The sequence below is a fragment of the Muntiacus reevesi genome, chromosome 8, assembly GCF_963930625.1.
Source record: "Muntiacus reevesi chromosome 8, mMunRee1.1, whole genome shotgun sequence".
Taxonomy (NCBI): Eukaryota; Metazoa; Chordata; class Mammalia; order Artiodactyla; family Cervidae; genus Muntiacus; species Muntiacus reevesi.
The window spans coordinates 92,193,682-92,216,077 of record NC_089256.1 but is presented as its reverse complement, the minus strand read 5'-3'; the positions used below and the strand labels follow the sequence as shown (position 1 = coordinate 92,216,077).

The window sequence follows — 22,396 nt, the reverse complement described above, 5'->3', positions numbered from 1 at the left end:
TTTTTAATGTGTTTTAAAGTTAATTTGGAAAAAAAATATTTGGAATCGGGATGGGGAATACGTGTAACTCTATGGCTGATTCATATCAATGTATGACAAAGCCCACTGAAACATTGTGTAAGTAATTAGCCTCCAACTAATAAAAAAAATAAATAAATAAGTAAAAAATAAAGTTAATTTGGAGAAGGAAATGGCAACCCACTCCAGTATTCTTGCCTGGAAAATCCCATGGACTGAGGATCCTGGTAGGCTATAGTCCATGGGGTCGCAAAGAGTCGGACACGACTGAGCGACTTCACTTCACTTCACTTCAAAGTTAATTTTTATTGGTGTGTGGTTGCCTTACAAGGTTGCACTGAGTTTCTAGCGTGTAGCAAGAGGAATCGGCCGTACATACACGTATATGCCCTCCCTTTTGGGTTTCCTCCCCGTTCAGCTCACCAAAGAGCGCTGAGCAGAGTTCCCTGGGCCCCACAGCGTGTCCTCATTGGTCGTCTATTCTGTGCATCGTAGCAGTGTGTTTATGTGTCCTCCCAATCTCCCACTCCTCGCCCCCCTCCAGAGCTGTTGTTCTTTGGTAGTAATGACATTGGTGGAGGTCTGGATGGAGGCTGATCACACAGGCAGCCCCTGGTCTGGGAGTGCCCTTGAGAGCGGGGTGTCTATGCAGCAAGATCCCCCCTCATCCAGGAAATGGTGCTGGCCCTTCCCCAACGTGGCTACGGTCATGGTCAGCTTGAGTCTGATTGGCACAGGTAGCTCTTGTGCTGAACCCGCCTGCGCCGTGCGGTCTGATTCCACTTCTGTTTATTACTTATTCCAGCTCAACCCTTAGCCTTTGAGGGGAAAGCCTCTATATAGCTCTAGCTCTGATTTTCCAATTGTCAGCTCTGGCCACACTTAAGAAACCCTTGCAGATGTGAAAGACCTTCTTATTGAATCAGACTCTTTCAGGGCTGAGCTGAGGAGATGGAAGGTAGACAGGGAAGGGTTTGCCTCTGTTGGCCAGGAGAGTAATTTCTTACATGGTTCCTCTCTGTGTAGCCCCCTTAAACATCTCCCTCTGCAACAGAGAGTCCCTAAGCAGGCTTCTAGCCTAACATTTCATGTCAGATAATTTAAAATCTATCGCACAGCTTTGATGGCTTTCATATTGCTGTTGGAACAAAGTACCATAAATTTGTAGCTTCAATAATACAGATTTATTTTATTATCTTATAGTTCTGGAGGTCAGAAGTCTGAAATGGGACTTACTGGTCTAAAATTGAGATAGCAGCAGCTCTAGTAGAAACTAACACGACATTGTAAAGAAACTGTGTGTGTGCGTGTGTGTACTCAGTCATGTCTGACTCTTTGCGACCCCTCCAGGCTACATGTCCATGGGATTTCCCAGGGAAGAATACTGGAGTGGGTTGCCCTTTCCTCCTCCAGTGAGTCTTCTGACCCAAGGATAGCACCCACATCTCCTGCATTGGCAGGAAGGTTGTTTACTACTGCACCACCTGGGAAGCCCAAAACAACTATACCCAAGTGAAGAAAAAAAAAAATTGTCATCAGCCTTGTATTCCTTCTGGAGCCTCTAGAGGAGAATCTGTTTCCTTGCCTTTTCCATCTTGCATCAGCCTGTCCACATTCCTTAGTTCATGGCCTCCAGTTTCAAAGCCACAACAGGGGTGGTACTCTTCGTATCACACCACGCTTCCCCTCTCTTCTGCCTTCCTCATCCACATATAAGGGCCCTTGTAATTACGCTGGGCCCACCCATGTAATCCAGGATAATCTCCCTATTTTAAAGTTAGCTGATTAGCAACCTTAACTCCCCTTTACCATGTAATGAAGCAGTCATGGGTTCCAGGTGGTAGAGTATAGACATCTTTCAGGAGATGATTCTTCTGCCTACCACATAGCCCCTAGAGCTGATGGAGGAGGTAGGTCTGGGGTAACTAGTTTATCCTAAACTAGTTTATTAAGCTAAATAAACTAGTTTATTTATTGCTAGTATGTGTTTGAGAACTCATGCTCATGTTTTCCATCCCTGTGACCTTTGAAAGGCATGGAGCTCTGAGCTTCATGAATCACATTTCCCCGTTCCATACAAGCCACATACACATGGATTTGTAGTTTCCCTGCTACATTGTAAGGTTCTGATTCTTTGGAAAACCAACCTTCCTTTCTTTCTCTGCAGAGGAATCTTACAAAAGCACCTTCCATTTTCACCCATCACTGTCTCCTGCTTTGTGACCTGCCTACCCAGGGGGTGGGGAAGATTCATTGCAGGGGACGACACTTTGTAGAAGGGGCTGTTGGAAGAGGTGGGGGGGGGGGCACCTTTTTCAGACAGAAAGTCATTTTTTTGAGCCTATGTGAATGGTCATTTTGGCAATTTAGACTACCATTTTTACGTTTTATCCCTCAGAGGAGGCAAGACTGCTGTAAAATTTTCTCTTCCCATAAAAGCCATCTTGCTGTATATGCCCTCTACAGTATTATTCTCTGGGTTTGATTAGTCAAGGAGAAAGAGGCATTTGTGAGCAGGCCTGTGTGTGATCTGGCCTCTCTCTAGATTGTGGGGAGGGAGAGACGGGCTTCTCTTTCTCTCATTCCGCCCTCTCTTAGTCCTCAAAATGACCTGGTTTTCTTAACAAGCATCATTAGAAATATACTTTATAAAAGGAAGAAAATTCCTGTAAGATCAGTTCAACATAAAGGAATTACCTCGATGCTTAAACACTTACACATTGTAAATGATCATAGATGAATTTCTCAGTGGTTTCTTTGTCTGAAAGTTCAAACAGCTGGAGCTATAAGTCAGAAATAGAAGATAAAAATGAAAAGGAAGATGAAAGTCACATCTAGAAGATGTCAACGCACTGTTATTACCTCAAGGGAGTTCTTTGTTTCATTGCAAAATCACAGTTCTAAGAACTGACGTGTTATCTCACCCAAGGTCATGTAAAGCATACATGGTAAAATTGGGTGGCCACCGGCCGCATGTTTGCATTCCTCTGTTTTAAACTAATATGGTATCTTGAGCTGGAAAACCATAAGCACATCTTTTTTTTTCCCTAATAGGTAGAATTTAGCCAAGTTTAAAAGATTAGTTATGAAAAGTGTAGTTTATGATCATTTCAGGCATGAGATTTTCTTTTTAAAAATGTTTTTGTTGTAGTTAATATATGGTATTATATAAATTACAAGTATACTATCTAGTGATTCACAATTTTTAATGGCAATATTTCATTTATAGTTATTATAAAATATTGACTATATTCCCCATGTTGTATGGGGAATACAACATAGCTTATTTTATACATAATAGTCTTCACCTCTTAACTCCCAAACCCTATGTTGCCCCTCCATCCTTCCCTTTCCACTGAAAACCACTGCTTTGCTCTCTGTGTTCTGTGAATCTGCTTCTCTTCTGTTAGGTATGGAATATACTTTTTTTTTTTTTGATGTGGACTGTTTTAAAGTCTTTATTGAATTTGTTGTAATACTGTTTATGTTTTGGTTCTTTGGCCATGAGGCATGTGGGAATCTTAGCTCCTACACCTCCTGCATTGGAAGGGGAAGTCTTAACCACTGGACCACCCGGGAAGGCCCTGGAATATTCTTGATCATGGTAAATTTTGGAAGGAGAAACTCACAGCAGGCATCTCTGTCTTGGCTGCTTGGGCTCTGCATGGCCTTGATCCTTGCCTCTTTGGCCACATCAGATGCTTACATTGTAGAGGTCTGCCCCAGAGCAGCCGCGGGCTTCCAACTCCATTGCTATGGGGAGTCTGGTCCTCACCCAGGCTCTTTCACCCTAATCTGGCAGGATGGGCAGGAGGGCACTCACCCGTTCAGAGAAACCGTCCCCAGAGTAGCCAGGCGTCGGGACGACGTAAGTGTCCTCGGTAATGAGGCAGAGGGTGGCCTTCTGAGCTGCCCCTGCGGCCCACAGGATGCCCGCGAGCGCCGCCGCCAGCGTGCGGTCCTGATCGTGCTTGCTCATCCTGCACAAGCTTCAGCGCAGAAGGAGGGGAGGAACACACGGCAAAGAGCATCAGCTAGCTGAGGGCCCGGGCCTCCGCTTTCAGGAGCCCTTCTGAGTAGAGGACGGTGTTTGGTTCCTCGTCAGCCTGCACTCTGAGAATGTCATGGGGTGGGGGAATCTCGTTCTCTCTGCCCCATGGAACGGGCATCCTCATCCCAGCACACTCTTCCTTTTGGTTCTCCACCCTGTGCATCACGGTCCCCACTGAACCCCGACACTGTCCTCTCTCCTGAACTCAAGTCAGGCTCCATCCAAACTCTCTAACCCTGTGACACAGGCCCTTCCCGAGCGCAACCCCGAACAGTCCTCCCAGGTTTATCTCCCAGACTTCCACTTTGCAAACACTCTGCCCCAGATGGACCGGTCCCCTGGATGTTGTTTCCACATTCCACCTCTGTGCTTTTTCTCATGCACTTGTCTGCTTTTCATATGCATGCCCTGTCTGTGCTTCCTGCCTGATCACATCCTACGTGTCACTTGAGGCCGCCTCTATAGGGTCACACAGAGTCGGACACAACTGAAGCAACTTAGCAGCAGCAGCAGGTTGCCCTTAGTGACTCGTAATTTACTCTCGTCTGGCACTCACTGGGTCCAGCATTGTCCTAAGCACCTAACTCATATCACCTCATTTAATCCTTTCAATGAGCTGTGAGGTGGGCACTATTATTTCTCCTGTTTTAGAGGTGAGGAAAGGAAGACGGGGAGCTTGAGCAGTCTGCCCCTCGTCTTCTGCCTTCACAGCCGCAGAGCAGCGACTTGAATGCAGGCGGTGTGCTCCTGACTTAACCATCAGATTATCCTTAACCTTGAGCCCCATCAAGTAATCCCAGTGGATCCGACCTCCCTGGAAATGAGAGTCACGCTTTACATCAGAGGCCTGTGCTATGCTCATTTTCTAAATATTTAACATTGACAGCTGTGGTCCTAGTGAAGAAACACATGCTAGAGGTTAGTGAATGAACTCAGCCATGATTTATAAAACCCACCTAGCTCTATGATGATAGAGAAATGAGTAACAAGAACCTCATCCTCCAAAACCCCAGTGCAAGGTAGAATGAGAATAAAACAAGTGCTGGGAAACTGCAGAGGACGGAGAGAGAACTTGTGCCTGGGACCAGAAGGCTTCATGGGGATGGTGGATAATAGCAGTTATTCATTACCATTGACTTGATACCAGGTACTGTGCTGAGTGCTCTCTATTTGTGCAGCAAATGCATGTGTTTCACCTAGACTGCTTGGTGGATACATCCTGCCAGTGCTTTGGGTACTCTGCTAGTGGCTCGTAGTTCTAAACTTTCTGAAGACCTGGAGCCATCTTCTCTGGAAGCGGCTAGGAGTTGTGCCGCCTTCCCCTAGGAGGGTACGCAGTAGATGCCCAAGCGGGGGTGAGAGGTGAAAAGGCCCCGCCCCCTTATCTGAAGATGGAGCAGTGCCCCCCCCCCCCCGCCACCCCCCACTGCCAAGAGCGGAGCCTCGCCATCACTGGGGACCACCTGCTTCCTCCACTTCCTTCCTGAGCCGGTTTTACTCTGCTCTCTTACTGGTTTCTTCTGAGGACATTCATTCCCTTAATAAAGCACCTGCATAAAGAATTCCCACCTTTGGCTCTGCTTCTGAGGAACCTGGCGATTCATGTTCTTAGGATAGATGAGATATTCAGTTCCTGCCTTGGGTGATGACTTATCCTGCTCGAGGGTGGGTCGGTGCCTTTTAATTATTTCCCTTTCTCCTAATAGCAGTCGTATAGCCTTGCGCATGATAACGTCTAAGAACAAAATCATTTGAACTGAATTTTTAACAAAAATAGGCAACCACCAGACACTGTGCATTGTCAGCCTGATTAAGTGGGAGGGTGAATTCTCCATTTATGAGGCTTTTCATCGCCCCTTTGGTCCTCTCTCTGGAATTGTTAGGTTGGGGCTTCCCATCAAGTGTTGTCAGTTGAGCCCACCTGGAGACCTGGCGCTTGATTTTACCTGTCAGGGTGGTCTGCAGTGGAGCATAAAAGCTGTCAGCATTATTCCTGCAGCTGAACATTGAGGGGGACTCTGGGAGAGCCCTCCCCAGTTGTGAAATTCAGCCCCTCTGGGAGAACCAGGGCCATTTCTGCCTTTTTTTACTTTTTAAGATTTTTTTTTTAATATGGACTGTTTTTAAAAAGTCTTTATTGAATTTGTTACAACACTGCCTCTGTTTTATGTTCTGGTTTTCTGACTGTGAGGCATGTGGGATCTTGGATGTCTCTCCAGGGATCAAACCCGGATCCCCCGCATTGGAAGGCAAAGTCTTAACCACTGCACTGCCAGGCAAGTCCCCACGTTTTGCCTTCTGAGTCAAGTCTCCTTCCTGAGGCAACCCAGGGGATTTTCCCTGGTGATTATTTAGTCCACAAAGTTTTTCATAAGATGGTTAATTCTTTTCGAGTCCTTCTCGTAGGCCTCTTACCTGAAGAAGTTACAGTCTTTTCCCTTCCTTGTAAACAGCAGGTATTTAATGATGGATCCTTGTACAGCCATCTGAATGCTTCGGACACCTCCCTGAAATGGGAGTGGATACATAGTGAGGAGCAGGGCCTTACAATGGTGCTGGAACCCTCAGGGCCCACTTTATAAAAATGAACTCTTGGAAATGGAGGTCATCATTTATTCTCCTTGGCAGCCTTTTCCCTCCGGCGCACAGCATCCCTAGGCTTAGCAAATGGACACTGCATTCTACAATGCCACGCCTCTCCGTGGACTGTGGCCGGATGCCATGGCCAGACTAGAATCTGCAGTGACTTGCTTCTCTGTGGAGCGTTACAGACCAGCACCCGGGCTGTCTGTCTTCCTCTGTCCTACCTTCACTGTGCTCCTGTCTCACATTCAACTTTGAGATTTGCAGGAAGAAGCTAGTCGGCTAGCTCTTGAAATTCTGCGTGGCTAGTGATCAATGATATGAACTATTGAGGCTTTAAAACAAGTCAGAAATTCTTAGATCTCTCTCTACCTCTAAATTCTTAGTGATGCTTAGGACTTTGAAAGAAGAGCTAGGAAAACCAGAATTTGGAAAAATGTAGGGAGGAGTTTGAGACTTTATTATACCCTTGGTAGTGTGTTAGAACTTTCAACACACCGTCTGTTATCATTTAAGGTTACATTTTAAATTATAAACATGTGTCTACATTTGATTATAATGAAAACATGTATTCATATGGAGGAGGCTGGAAGGAAACACGGGAGCATAGGATTAAAAAAGAGATCACCCGTGCTTACCTTTCCTACTTGCAACGCAAAAGCCAGGTCAGAAAAAGGCTCATGAAACTGGAAATAGGCCTTTGTCCAGTCAGAGCTGAAGACCTGGGTGGTATTTCCAAAGAGGGTCTGGCGCAGTTTCTGAAACAGGGGGAACAAATGGTTCAAAGGGTATTCTTCCTGGACACAGCCCTTAGCAAACAGCCCTAAGCCAGGCGGTGAAATCACGGAGGTGGGCCTGTCCCTTTCCTAGAGTCAGGTTAGCATATTGCTCTGTTCCTCTGAGCGTGATTGTCCAGCCCTCCGCCAAAGGTTTGCATCAGGTTCACTTAGGACACTTTATCCTGAAGGCCCAGAGGGTCACCTCTGCCCCTGTCATCCCCATCTGAGTTCTGTCCCCGTGTCCATTGCCGACATCTTCCCTGTTCGCTCTTACCATCCGTGATAAGGCTGCTGCTCTGTCCTCATGCCTCTTGTCCCTCCATCCATGACTCTGAAACCTCTACTTCTCCTGCCTTTGGGTCTTTCTCTCTTGCTCCGGAAAAAGGGAACGGGCAGGCCTCTATGATTGTAACCTGAGTGTGATAGTGGTGTAAATGGTATTCAACAAGCAGCCTCTGTTCTTGCCCTAGAATCTTTGTTTTTTTTCTGGATACTCAGCAACATGTTGAGATTAGAGAGGGTCTTTTAGAAAATCCCAGAAAGTTTGGTACAAGCCTTTGTAAACCAAACACACAACAAAAAGGGAAAACCTTTATAACCAGAGACACAAGAATCTTTTAGTATGTGTTAGGTCCTATGTGTGGTATAGATACGTAAAGAGTCTAACCTTGCAACCATGTGCAATAAAGAGTGTGTGACATTCCATCAGGCAAAGTGCCAGGAGTGAAGAAAACTTCTGACTGAAGCAGTCAGTGGAAGCTTTGTGGAAGAGGTGGCGTTTGAACTAGGCTGGCAAATGGCATCTAGTACTTATTGAGCATTTTCTGTGCACCAGGACTGGGCTAAGTGCTTTGAGTTCATTATGTTAATTTAATTCTTTGAGAAAGGTACCATTATTATCCTCCTTTTACGGGAAAGTATTTGCATAAGATCACCCAGCCAGAAGAAGCAGAGCTGGGATTCACACCAGCCTAGCAGCACTGATCCACCTCCCAGCTTAACGCCTGTATGCGCCATCCCTATGACTGTTGTCATCTTTATGTGCTGGTCATTATTGACTTAATATTGCTCATTAGCTTGGGCCACTCTTTGATAATTTAGAAAACATTTGAAGTGTTTATTTAAATATTTAAAAGGACTCTTTACACCATGTCCTTAATTGGGAATCAAAATCACTTGCCATAATAAAAAATAGAGAAAAGCAAACACCATATGTTAATGCATATATGTATGAAACCTAGAAAAATGGTGCTGACGAACCTATCTGCAGGGCGGGAATAGAAGCGCAGACATAGAGAATGGACTCCGTGGACACAGTAGCGGAAGGAGAGGGAGGGATGAACTGACAGAGTAGCATTGATATATACACACCATGGGTAAAATAGCTAATGGCAAGCCGCTCTATAGCACCGGGCACTCAGCCCCGTGCTCTATGATGACCTAGAGGAGTGGGATGGGGGAGGTTTGGAGGAAGGCTCAAGAAAGAGGGACAGATATATATATACATACATATAGCTGATTCATGTTGTGGTACAGCAGAAACCAAGACAACCGTATAAAGCAATTATAATCCAGTTAAAAATAAAAAACTGTACAGAATAGTGACCAAAAGTAAATGCATACGTATGTAATAGGAATAAAATGATCTTATTGAATCATGCTAGAAACCATTTTCTATGACGTCTCTGACTGAACCCTGCACTCTTTTTATTTAAAAGGGGAGATGGTGGTGGTGGTTTAGTAGCTAAGTCATGTCTGGCTCTTGTGACCCCGTGGACTGTAGCCCACCAGGCTCCTCTGTCCATTGGATTTCCCAGGCAAGAGTACTGGGGTGTGTTGCCACTTTCTTCTCCAGGGGACCTTCCTGATCCAGGAATCAAACCCAGTCTCCTCCATTGCAGGTGGATTCTTTACCAATTGAGCTACAAAGGAAGATGTGAACATGTCCCGCCCCTTAACTGGTCTTCTCTCTGGCCTGCCAGAGTGGAGAGGGGACTGAATTTCCATGACACAACTCCATGTTAGTCCACGTCACTTACTGCCGCAGCCCCAGACACCCCATACTCCAGCTCAGGGACACGTCCCACACTCTGCAACAGCCACACAGTGGCCTGTCACTTGTGAAGGAGGGGAGGCTGGGCAGAGAGGAAGACCTACAAGTGCACACACCTGGTACCAGGGTATCTGGGGACAGTGAGCAGTTCAGTGAGGCTAGAACATTGTGTGTGTGTGTGTGTGTGTGTGTGTGTGTTCCAGGGTCATGGGGCAGAAAGTCAGCGGAAGCTCAGACTGGAAAGTACCTTGAGTCTAATTGTGGAGTGTTTTGAACAGCACGCTCAGGCGTTTGGAGCTAGTTGAAGAGTGTGGGCGAATGGAACCTGGAGCACAGCTAACCCAGAGCCAGAGCACCTCTTCTCCGCAGTGCACTGAGCAGACCCTGCTGGTTTCCAGGAAGGACACAGGCAGGAGAAGCATGCGTCTGGAACAGTTTTCTCAATGTCTGACCAGGGGCTGCTTCCAGGCGTCCATGCATGTTAAGTCGCTTCATTTGTGTCCAACTCCTTGTGATCCCATGGACTGTAGCCCACCAGGTTCCTCTGTCCAAGGGATTCTCCAAGCAAGAATACTGGAGTGGATTGCCATTTCCTTCTCCGGGGGATCTTCCAGACGCAAGGATCGAACCCATGTCTCTTGCATCTCCTGCGTTGGCAGGCGGATTCTTTACCATCGTGCCACCTGTGGCTGGAGTTTATTTCCTGGCCACCACGCTCCTACCTTTGAAGGAAAAGATTGTCTCGACAGAAAAAAAAGGAGTACAGCAAGGCTGTCAAAGGCTGTATATCAAGAGAGTCCCTTGGACAGACAGGAGATCAAACCAGTCAATCCTAAAGGAAATCAACCCTGAATATTCATTGGAAGGACTGATGCTGAAGCTGAAGCTCCAGTACTTTGGCCACCTGATGTGAAGAGCTAACTCATTGGAAAAGACCCTGATGCTGGGAGGGATTGAACACAGGAGAAGAAGGGGACCACAGAGAATGAGATGGTTGGATGGCATCACCAGTACAGTGGACATGAACTTGGGCAAACTCCAGGAGATGGTGAGGGATAAGGAAGCCTGGCGTGCTGCAGTCTATGGTGTCACAAAGGGTCAGACATGACTTAGCGACTGAACAGCAACAGAGAAAAAGAGGCAGATACGTTTCAGAGTGAGAAAGAACCCGAAACTGCACTTGAGGGAAAATGATGTGTCCCGTGTCTGTAAAGGGGAGGGAGCAGAAGACACAAAGGCTGCTCTTGGAAGACAGAATCGGTGTGCACTCTAGCCAAAAAGGGTCACCAGGTCCTGGGCAGGGGACTGGACATGGATGGAAAGTGTTTCCCTGACATCAAGACTGCACAGTGCGGAAGGAAAAGGGCGTCAGGAGTCCCTCCTGACTCCAGGCCTGAGAAGCCCCTGCTCTGCTCCTTGCTGACCGACTGCCAAACCTAAGACTTTCTTTGCTTCTTCTGAAACGGGGATAACCCCTGGCTCAGCCCCCATCCCTGAAATGGAAAGCCATCCCACTGCAAGAGGAGATGTATGGAAAGAACTCTGGGAACCATAAGTGCTGTTATTACCTCTGTGAAAACACAGTCTGTCTGTGCTGGAACGTCTTATGCTGCGTGGAAGAAAGTTCCAGCCCAGATGGAAAAAGACCAGAGACAGGCAGGAGGAAGGGAGGAGAAGCCGTGGATAATGTGACAGAGACCGTCAGAACTAAGGAAGCTTAGAATTCAAATTCAATTGAAAAATTCAGTGGGCCAAATCAGACTCCTGTTTATGTTGCCAGCTGCCCCTTCCAACTTAGGGAGCATTGCCATCCAGATGCATCTTGGGGAGGCCTAAGCAGAGGGGATGCAGGCCCCTCGGGGTAGCCCCCACTGGCCAGCATGGCAGTGAAGATGACCCACCCTACTTACGTAACACTGACTTTTAAAAAAATGTTTATTGGGGTGTAGTTGATTTGCAATGTTGTGTTAGCTTCGGGTGTACAAGAAAGTGAATCAGTCATCCATATGCGTATATCGACTCCTTTTTTAGATTCTTTTCCCATGTAAGTCATTACAGAGTTCCCTGTGCTACACAATAGGTCCCTGTGTGTGTGTCTACTTGTGTTAGTCATTCAGTCATGTCTGACTCTCTGCGATACTGTGGACTGTAGCCCGCCAGGCTTCTCTGTCCTTGGGATTTCCCAGGCAAGAATACTGGAAGGGGTTGCCATTCCCTTCTCCAGGGGATTCTCCCAACCCGGATTGAACCCCAGGCCTCTTGCATTGCAGACAAATTCTTTTACCATCTGAGCCACCAGGGAAACCCACAATAGGCCCTTATCAGATATTAATTTTATATATGAGTGATAGTTGCTCCGTTGTGTCCGACTCTTTGCAGCCCCATGGACTGGACACCGCCAGGCGCCTCTGTCTGCAGAATTCTCCAGGCAAAAATACTGGAGATTTTTTTCCAAAAATTACTGGAGAAGGTTCTCCAGATCTTCCTGACCCAGAGTATCTTTATATTATATATATTTTATATATAGTAGTGTATATATGTCAATTTCCCAGTTTATCCCCCCCAACACTGACTTTCATATCAATATAATTTATAACAAGATTAACCTGACACACGGTAAATGATACATATATTTTGTGCTGCCTGGTAACTAGACACAAATGGTAAATGGTCCTAATAAATGACTGTAATGAGTGTTATTATTTAACACAGTCAAGCGGGGTTTGTAGTTTTTCTCTTTACTTTGTTAGTTTTCCAGGAATACTTACCTCTCTTTGCTGATGGCTGTGATGATACCAAGGATGATGATCATTATTTCTCTCTCTCTCTCTCTCTCTCACACACACACACACGCACACACCCACAGATCATTCTTCCCCAACAGATTCATTTCCTTACCCTGACTGCCTTGTCCCTTGTCCCTGGGCTTACAGTTTCCCTGTGACCGCCTGTCTCCCTCCATCGCTCAGCCACATCACCGTACTTCACAACCTGAAGTAGAATAATTCTCTTTGAAGCTCCTCCCCTGAATCCTTTCCTGCTTTAGAAATTGCTGGACCATTGTAGAATCAGAGAATTTAGAACTAGTGAGTCCTAAGACGTTTCTAAACCAGCCCGCCAAGTAGAGCGGTACTCTCTAGACCTGGTCATGCTCCCGGTCAGTTTCTCATCATCTGGTGCTGTACCTGGTACATAGTAGGCTCATAAGAAGTATTTGTTGAATAAAGTCTAATTTGGCCCTTTCATTTTACGGTTAAAGAACGTGGGGCCCAGAGCAGTGAAGTGGTGTGCCCAAGGTCACATAGCTGGTAAATGGTGCTGCCAGGACTCAAATGCAAACCTTTCAGCTGGCACCGGTGTGGGTCCCAGCAGGAAACAGATGGCACTCAAGTGAGGATAACTGACTTGAGGAAAGTTTGATTCAGGGACTGTTTATAAAGATGATGGCTGCATGTGGGGAAACCACAAGGGCTAGTGCAGAGTGCCAGAGCTACCAAGAATGAGAAGTTGTTATGTCTCCTGGACCTGGAGGTGGGGAAGGCAGGAAAGAGGCCTGGGGGATCACTGCCTTCAGAGGAAAGGGATTCTGCCAGCCTGCTCAACCTGACTTCATTCCCATCCCTCCCTCCAGGGCTCCCCTTGTTCAAACTCAAGAGGAAGTCAGAGGAGGGAGTCCTATTGATGAAGTGAGTACAGCTCAGTCTCCAGGGCAGCAAGCAGAGTGGCGAGGGGTAGAACAGGCATCTGAAGGGGCACACGGATGATATCCACTCTCTTGTACTGAGATGCTTCTCTTGGAGATTGTGCAGAGGCAGTGAATTAATTAATTAAATAAACACCTACTCAAGACCACCTATTGCCTGGAAAATCCCATGGACAGAGGAGCCTGGTAGGCTACAGTCCATGGGATTGCTAAGAGCTGGACATAACTAAGCTACTTCACTGTCACTTTTCACTTTCATGCATTGGAGAAGGAAATAGCAACCCACTCCATTGTTCTTGCCTGGAGAATCCCAGGGATGGGGGAGCTTGGTGGGCTGCCATCTATGGGGTTGCACAGAGTCGGACACGACTGAAACGACTTAGCAGCAGCAGCAAGACCATTTTTAGACCTGTGCTGACAAAGGTCAGCCAGACCCCTGTCAATAAAGGTCTGTATAGTCAAGGCTATGGTCTTCCCAGTGGTCACGTACAGTTGTGAGAGCTGGACCATGAAGAAGGCAGAGCAATGAAGAATTGATGTCCTCGAACTATGGTGCTGGAGAAGACTCTTGAAAGTCACTTGGACAGAAAGGAGATCAAACCAGTCAATCTTAAGGGAAATCAGCCCTGAATACTCATTGGAAGGATTGATGCTGAGGCTGAAGCTCCAGTATTTTGGTCATCTGATGTGAACAGACACTTTGGGAAAGTCCCTGATGCTGGAAAGGATTGAGGGTAGAAGAAGAGGGCGTCAGAGGATGAGATGGCTGGATGGCATCATCGATGCAATACGGGACCTTGGGCAAACTTTGGGAGATGGTGAGGAGCAGGGAGGCCTGCTGTACTGCTGTCCATGGGTTCGCAGAGAGTCTGACATGACTGGGCAACTGAAGAATAACAGCATGCTGGAGTTACCAGGCTCTGGTAACTCAAGGCCCACCCATTGCCTGTTATCCTCTGTTAGAGCTTCATTCTTCTGGGTCTCCCCCAGAATATTTTGATCTCCCATATTACATTTTTTAGATGATCCTGCTGGGTGGCATCCCAAATGCAACTAGGGGTTTGTTTATTGGCTGCTGATAAAAGAGGCAACAGGAATGTGTTCCAGGCTGGGTCTGCAGAAGGGCTGGCTCTGGAGGAGGATGGAAGCTGCTGCTGGTGGGAAGATCAGCAGCTGTGGGGGCGAAGGGGCAGAGAGGGGGTAAGATGGGGGAGCGGAAGAGCCCTGAGGAGGACTCTCACCTTCTCCGAGGACCTCGCCTGGGTCAGCAGCCTGGCCGGCCATTCATTACACCACACACACTGTGAGATGTGAGGCTGGGGAAGGGAGAAGGCTGTGGAACTGGAAATAGGGCAGCAAAAAGCGAGAAACAGGAGAGTTAGACAGTGGAGGGGCCTTGTGTACGTTGCCCACCCTACTTTCTCAGCAGATTCCCAGCAAAAAGCGTGTGCAAATGTCAGGAAGTCCCATGCATCCCAATTCCAAATGGACAGGGACAGCGAGAGTAGCAGGATGATGACAAACGGAGCTCTCATGTGAGAATGAAGATCCAATCACTCTGCAAATTTGCCAGGCAGCTACAGTGCCGAAATATTCCATTAGAACTGGTCTGGTCAAGCTTCTAGATTGACTCCTGGACATGCATATTCAGAGTCCCAAGGCTCATCATCTTGAAATCCCAGGGTGTGTTTAATTAATGCTGCTGCTGTTTAAAGGACACTCTATCTTCTGGTCCTGATAATTGGAATTCGTCCAAATTCAGCTTTTTTGAAGAAAAATCAATTCTCTCTTCTCCTGGGACTTCCTTAACACTTCATCAAGTCTGATTCTTTTGTCTCCAAGCCTCTTCCAAAGGGAGAGAATTATCTTGGAAAAGTCACCGAGGAGGTCTCCAGTTGCATCACGTCTGTGCTTGCAGACAAGTGGGAGAATTCAGACCCGGACTCACTGGCCTCCACAGTACAGAGAGAAACTAGCAGACTTTGGAAACATCAGTGACTGCCTCTTTTTTTTTCCCCCCGTTTTTAATGCATAAATGCATTTTAAAATGTAGTTTTTGTGTTTTTTGGGGGGGTGGGTCACTGTGCCACATGGCATGTGGGATCTCAGTTCCCTGACTAGGAATCAAACACACATGCCCCACCTTGGAAGTGTAGAGTCCCAACCACTGGACCGCCAGAGAAGTCCTGTAATGGTGTTTTTTTAAAAAATAGATTGTCCATACACATGGTTCGAAATCTAGAGAGCACAAAACTCAAAATGGATTAAAGATCTAAATGTAAGACCAGAAACTATAAAACTCCTAGAGGAGAACACAGGCAAAACACTCTCCGACATAAATCTCAGCAGGATCCTCTATGACCCATCCCCCAGAATATTGGAAATAAAAGCAAAAATAAACAAATGGGACCTAGTGAAACTTAAAAGCTTTTGCACAACAAAGGAAACTATAAGAAAGGTGAAAAGACAGCCTTCAGATTGGGAGAAAATAATAGCAAATGAAGCAACAGACAAAGGATTAATCTCAAAAATATACAAGCAACTCCTGAAGCTCAATTCCAGAAAAATAAATGCCAATCAAAAAATGGGCCAAAGAACTAAACAGACATTTCTCCAAAGAAGACATACAGATGGCTAACAAACACATGAAAAGATGCTCAACATCGCTCATTATCAGAGAAATACAAATCAAAACCACACTGAGGTACCATTACACGCCAGTCAGGATGGCTGCTATCCAAAAGTCTACAAGCAATAAATGCTGGAGAGGGTGTGGAGAAAAGGGAACCCTCTTACACTGTTGGTGGGAATGCAAACTAGTACAGCCACTATGGAAAACAGTGTGGGGATTTCTTAAAAAACTGGAAATAGAACTGCCATATGACCCAGCAATACCACTTCTGGGCATACACACTGAGGAATCCAGATCTGAAAGAGACACGTGCACCCCAATGTTCATCGCAGCACTGTTTATAATAGCCAGGACATGGAAGCAACCTAGATGCCCATCAGCAGACGAATGGATAAGGAAGCTGTGGTACATATACACCATGGAATATTACTCAGCCGTTAAAAAGAATTCATTTGAATCAGTTCTAATGAGATGGATGAAACTGGAGCCCATTATACAGAGTGAAGTAAGCCAGAAAGATAAAGAACATTACAGCATACTAACACATATATATGGAATTTAGAAAGATGGTAATGATAACCCTATATGCAAAACAGAAAAAGAGACACAGAAATACAGAACAGACTTTTGGACTCTGTGGGAGAAGGTGAGGGTGGGATGTTTTAAGAGAACAGCATGTATATTTTCTGTGGTGAAACAGACCACCGGCCCAGGTGGGATGCATGAGACAAGTGCTCGGGCCTGTTGGGCTGGGAAGACCCAGAGGAGTCGGGTGGAGAGGGAGGTGGGGGGGGGATCGGGATGGGGAATACGTGTAACTCTATGGCTGATTCATGTCAATGTATGACAAAAGCCACTACAATATTGTAAGGTAATTAGCCTCCAACTAATAAAAATAATTGAAAAAAAAAAAAAGTGATGCTGAGACTTCCCCCTGCCCTAAGCCTTTCATCCCTCTCTCTCCCACCCCCCAACTACCTTCATATTTTAGGAAATCTTCTGGAAAATTCTGTGCGCATTTGCAGGCAAATACAGTACTAGTTTAGAATCATAGTTTTCTCTGTTTTGCATACAAAGGGTAGTGTGTTTCCTGCTTCCTGATATGTGTAAATTTTAAACGACCTTCTCATAGAAATTCACTAGTGCCCAGTAATACTTATTTATTAGAGACTGAAATTAGAAGACGCTTGCTCCTTGGAAGAAAAGCTATGACAAACCTAGACAGAAAAAAAAAGCAGAGATGTTACTTTGCCAACAAAGATCCACATAGTCAAAGCTGTGGTTTTTTCCAGTAGCCATATATGCTTGTGAGAGATGGACCATCCATACAGAAGAAGGCTGAGCGCCAAAGAATTGATGCTTTTGAACTGTGGTATTGGAGAAGACTCTTATGAGTCCCTTGGACTGCAAGATCAAGCCAGTCAGTCCTAAAGGAAATCAACCCTGAATATTTATTGCAAGGACTGATGCAGAAGCTGAAACTCCAATACTTTGACCACCTGGTGCGAAGAATTGACTCACTGGAAAAGACCCTGATGCTGGGAAAGATTGAAGGCAGGAGAAGAAGGGGACGACAGAGGATGAGATGGTTGGATGGCATCACTGACTCAGTGGACATGAGTTTGAGCAAGGTCCGGGAGATGGTGAAGGATAGGGAAGCCTGGTGTGCTGCAGTTCATGGGGTCACAAAGAGTCGGACACGACTGAGCGACTGAACAACAACAAAGATTGTTTATTAAAAACCTTGTACAGTAAAATACAGATACACTCAGCCCTCTGTCTCTGAGGATATTGGAGGACCAATGATACTAGGCAATTTTATATAAGGGACTTGAGTGTGGTGGGGGTTGGTTTCCTCTGGGGGCGCCTGAAACCAATTCCCCAGGATACTGAGGTGTGACTTCAGTTGCCCTAACTACTGTTCCTATAGCACATCGTAGGCAGAATAACCATGGAGGCTGGAGACTGTAACAGGATGACACTTTACTTGTCTTAATTATTCAAAAGGAGAGTGATAAACTAGATGCCTGAGATACAAGTTAAAGCACCATCCAGGGGCTGGGCCACCAAGGAGCCAAGTGCTGCATCTCTGAGGGCCCTGCCGGCCTGTCTGCCTGGGACATCTGGCATTTGAGCACAAGGGGGAGGGTGGGTTGAGGCAGAAAGATCTGTGATGATGAGAAAGAGCACATGTGCCTCCCAGCATGTTTGTACGACAACTCCGGCAGTGGAGAGAGTTGCTCCGTGAAGCCCATGAGGATGTGCGTGAAGATGAAGAACACGGGGGCTATAGTCTGTGTGTGACGTTGTCCCATCTGGGAGCCTGAGGAATGGTTATGGGTTATGTTGAGGTTGGAGATACTGCAGTGAGGGCCAGCCTGGCCTCTGGGCTCGCAAAGCAGGGGGAGACTGTGAGGTTCCCCCAGAAAGGGGTCCGGCTCCCACCCCTCCCTCCCACCGGGGATCCTTCCCGTAGGGCACAGACTGCGGAACTTTCTGTCCACGGTGGCCTGACTGCAGCCTTGCTGGCCTTTGCCCGGATGGTCAGGCTGGTCCTGGGTGTGTTCTCAGAGCATACCCAGGTGCAGCGTGTCCTCGGGAAGAAAGTACCTCTTCCTGCTTTTGTTCTTAGGGCCCCAAGGAGAGGTCTCTGCCTGTCTCTAGAATACAGTCTGAGAGGATGGGCTGAATGTGGAGAAATTACCCCTGATGTTCACTGTGATTGAAAGGGCGATACTGGAGGGCCATCCTGTCGGAAAGATCGCTCAGCCTCACTGGTGCTGTTTTTCCTTTCCTCGATCCCTGGCTGTGCTTCCCCAGGTCCCAACCATGCCTCACTGACCATGACAGCTGGCCCTTTGGCCACTTGCCAAGGCATTGCCCCCTGCCCACACAAGGAGATGTGGCTGGGTCTCTGCCTTAGCCCCTTGCCCCCACCTTGGTCAAGGTTTGAGTGGAGCAAGTGGTCCCTGGAAATAGCAGCTTCCAGATCCACTTGGATTCTCAAACTTTTAGGTTCTCTTCAAATCTGACTATTAGTTGGCACCCCAGACAGTGTTTCCCCCTTGGGATCATGTTTCTGCTGCAGGACCGAGCTGGGGAAGGTTCCCCATCTTCCTCCTGTCTACACAGCGCAGGGGTCCTGTCTCCCACATCTACTCCGCTTTTCCACCTTTGCCGTCTTTATCATCTACCCCATCCTACCTTATATGGTCAATTATTTGAATTTAACACCCTATGCCTTCACATTTAGCTGTCAAATTGAGGAAGTCAATGAAGAGAGACTCTCAGAGTTTGGGAAGGAAAGCCTGTAACATCACCAGTGCCCTTGAAAAACACCACGCATAAGTCAGTTTCATTATATTCTCCTTTAGCAATAACAGCTGCCCGTAGTCTTATCTTCCATAATACTCTCACATGACAGCCGATTAGATTCCCCCAGCCTTGTTGTTTGGGGAAGATTACGTTTCGTTTCATGTTTAATTGACAAGCTATACTTACCGTGGCCATTGCTAGGGAGACAGGAAAACCGCCCGATTTTGAAGAGATGATAGAGGGTTTGGGAACAGAACAAAGGCTACTTGATGGCAAATGTCCTTGTCCTTTTGGCTGAGGCCTTCCTGTTCCATCTTCGGTTTCACCAGCAGATGTGTGGTCACCTTCATGATTCTGTGTGAAACGCCGCCACCACCAAAAAACAAAGCAAACAGCTGCTGCTGACCTTTTACTTTGCTTTCCTTCTATTCTCTTTCTCTCTGAAATATCCCTGTTCATAAAATGTTGTCTCCCTTTTAGAGATGTCTCAAAATGGTCATAAATAGATATAAAAGAGGCAGAAAAATCCCAGTGTCTGTGTCAAAGGGGTTCTCCCAAGTTTTATGTGACTCGAAGAGGTTAAGTGTAACTATGGAAACATAATTAATGCTATCAAGACCTTGACTTGAAGTTATGTTTATAGACGATTGTAAATGTTACTGTCTCTTGTTTTGAGGAGACAACATTTTATAAACAATGAGTGAATCTTTCTAGTCTATACGAAGTATTTCTCATTATATTGCTAACTGGCCAATAAACAAAGTCAGGTTACCTTCTTTTAATTCTCTCAGATTCCTGATCCCTAGCAAGTGAGTGCAATGATTTTCTTCCTTAAAAAAACTACTCCCTATCTTTAAGAAAAACTTTTCTTAACTGATTCTTACAGCATTTAAATATAAGATAGCATCAGTTCTTCTTTCACTTGGTTTAAACTTCTATCCTAATGTCATGAAACATGTCTGACCAGTTGGTAGCTGAAACGTGAAGGAAACTGCCTTCCTTGTTTTCCGAATTCCTAGAGGCTAAGATACTTTATCTCAGAAACATAGCATGCAAGTCATAGACTACTAATGCGATAAGATGCATTTTGTAAAAATCACATGGAAAATCTTTACATTTGTAGCAGGGGGTTTCCCCCACCATGTGGAAAGCTTAACTCAACATTTATTTATTTTTTTCCTTGCAAAGATTGTTTTATCTTTTGACTATTCTATTTCCCCAAATGATGGCTAGCTCCATTTAATACTTCTAGGACTGAAATAGAAGTATTCTCTCTCTGACTGTAATGTAGACTGGCTAAGAGAGTTTCAGCAGAAATAATAAGGTTTTTGATCATATGTTACTTGGAGCGAGGTGCTTTAGTGTTATAGTTAAAATATTAATAATTCAATTGTTTGATTGTATTATACACTAGTGCCAGGAAAATCACCTTAATATTTTGTGCAGTGTTTGTTCAGTGATTGAATTAATATCTGAAATACAAAGCCCGTTACCTTCTAACCTTTTCAGGTGGCAGGAGAGGAAAACATCTTTCATCTTATACTGTATAACAGATTTTAAAATACCTTTTAACATCCGAATTCAGTCAGCTTTTCCTTATTTGAAGATGGTGAAGGAAAACAGTTTTTCAGGAGCTGAATCAATATGATAACTATTTTCAGAGCTACTTTTCTTCAGGATCACTGAAGCACTTTGGATGTCAGAATCTAGTGCTATTTCGCAAGTGTAGGAACTCTAGATTTTCATGTGATTTTTATTTTTGAAAATAATAACCATATGGTGCTTTTAATGATGCAAGGTAGCTCTTAAAAGTAAGAAGAGATTTTTATGAGAAAAGAAATCACAGGAAAAGATCTCCAACAGGGGTTCCAGTTTTTTGTTTTCACACGTTAAATGTCGAGTGCCCGAGTGACATTATACGCAGAGAATAAATGCAGATTATGCTGTTAATGTGATTGTTTGAAGAAGCAACTAGAGGAAAACACTCTGGCTTTGAGAAAAGTAATTACCTGAGAAGTTGTATTATTGGTTCCCAACCTATAAACGAAGGAGAAAACATCAAGAAAATTACTCACTCTATTCGACCCTTATTCCCTCAAACCTCCTCAACCTCCACTTTGCTTGGGATGCTTTTTCTGCAAACAGTTATACCTGAAGCATTTTAAATGTAAATCTGTAATGGAGACTTCTCACATAGCAAGCGTAAAAGCTGGCTGTTTAGTCACGTAAAATCCCCCTGGTTCCAGGTGGGCTTCCCTGGTGGTTCAGTGGTAAAGAATCCGCCCGCCAATGCAGGAGGCAGGGGTTCCATCCCTGCCTCCAGGAAGATCCCACATGCCTTGGAGCCGTGCGCCCGAACTGTTGAGCCTGTGCTCTGAAGCCCAGGAGCCATACAGCCCCTGCTCTGCAATGAGTGAAGTCACTGCAATGAGAAGCCTGCGCACCACAATAGGAGAGCAGCCTACAAGGAAGACCCCCCAAAAGACCAAAAATAAATATACAGAATTTAAAACAAGAAATCCCTTTGGTTCTCGAGGGTTGAGAAAATGAGAGCATCTTACCGGTGATAACTAAAGATTTCCCTCCATTTGTCAAGAAATAAAATCCTTCTGGTTATCTCTTCTAAATCCAGCCCTTGGGAGTTTTGTGCCTCATCTGAGGGCTCCATAACTGTTAGATACTGTAGAGGATTGGAAGAAGGAAGTTGTTCAAATGGGAGAGAGAGCAGGCTGGCAGTGAAATGAGTCGGCTGGCAAAGATGCCCAGGTGATGTGTGTGTAGTCCTTACCTTTTGACCAATGAGGAGATCACGCCCACAGTTGCAGCTCTGGGCTTTTTGTAACACCTTGCTGTCAGATCATGATTAAACTTTCATTAGGGGTGGAATACTTTGTTTTTCTTCACTGTATGGATACCATGAATGTTTAATCCAAGACGCAGATTTATAAACAAAAGAACTGCAATTACTTATCTGTATCAAAGCAACTGGGATAATTTAATTGATGAGAGATATCATGTTCATGGAATGTGATAGCACCTTATGCTGTGTTGCCTCCTTGGAAATGTGTAGTCAAAGAGACTAAAAGCCATCATGATGATATTGAAAAACCGTATCAAGTACTATTGGGTAGTGTAGGCCGAGGAAGAAACTGGCCACATCAAGGCCAACTCGATATGGATTTTAGCACACAGAAGTCTTATACAATGTGAAGAAGGACTGGTTTGGTTTCTTTCTGGGAGATATTTAAAAGTACGTCTCTTC

General features: G+C 45.6%; 1 protein-coding gene across 1 annotated transcript in view; it reads right to left on the bottom strand.

The window, feature by feature from the left end:
* The window catches only part of MINDY4B (MINDY family member 4B), a 42,876-nt gene extending 21,074 nt beyond the window's left edge, over positions 1-21,802 (bottom strand). Inside the window, exons 1-7 of the mRNA XM_065942130.1 lie at positions 21,696-21,802; positions 21,144-21,171; positions 19,321-19,488; positions 7,291-7,410; positions 6,485-6,576; positions 3,842-4,007; positions 2,736-2,801 (exon numbers count right to left, since the gene is read on the bottom strand). Coding sequence (XP_065798202.1) covers positions 2,736-2,801; positions 3,842-4,007; positions 6,485-6,576; positions 7,291-7,410; positions 19,321-19,488; positions 21,144-21,171; positions 21,696-21,802 — 747 coding nt within the window. The remainder of the gene's footprint in view (positions 1-2,735; positions 2,802-3,841; positions 4,008-6,484; positions 6,577-7,290; positions 7,411-19,320; positions 19,489-21,143; positions 21,172-21,695) is intronic.
* Positions 21,803-22,396: the final 594 nt, after the last annotated feature.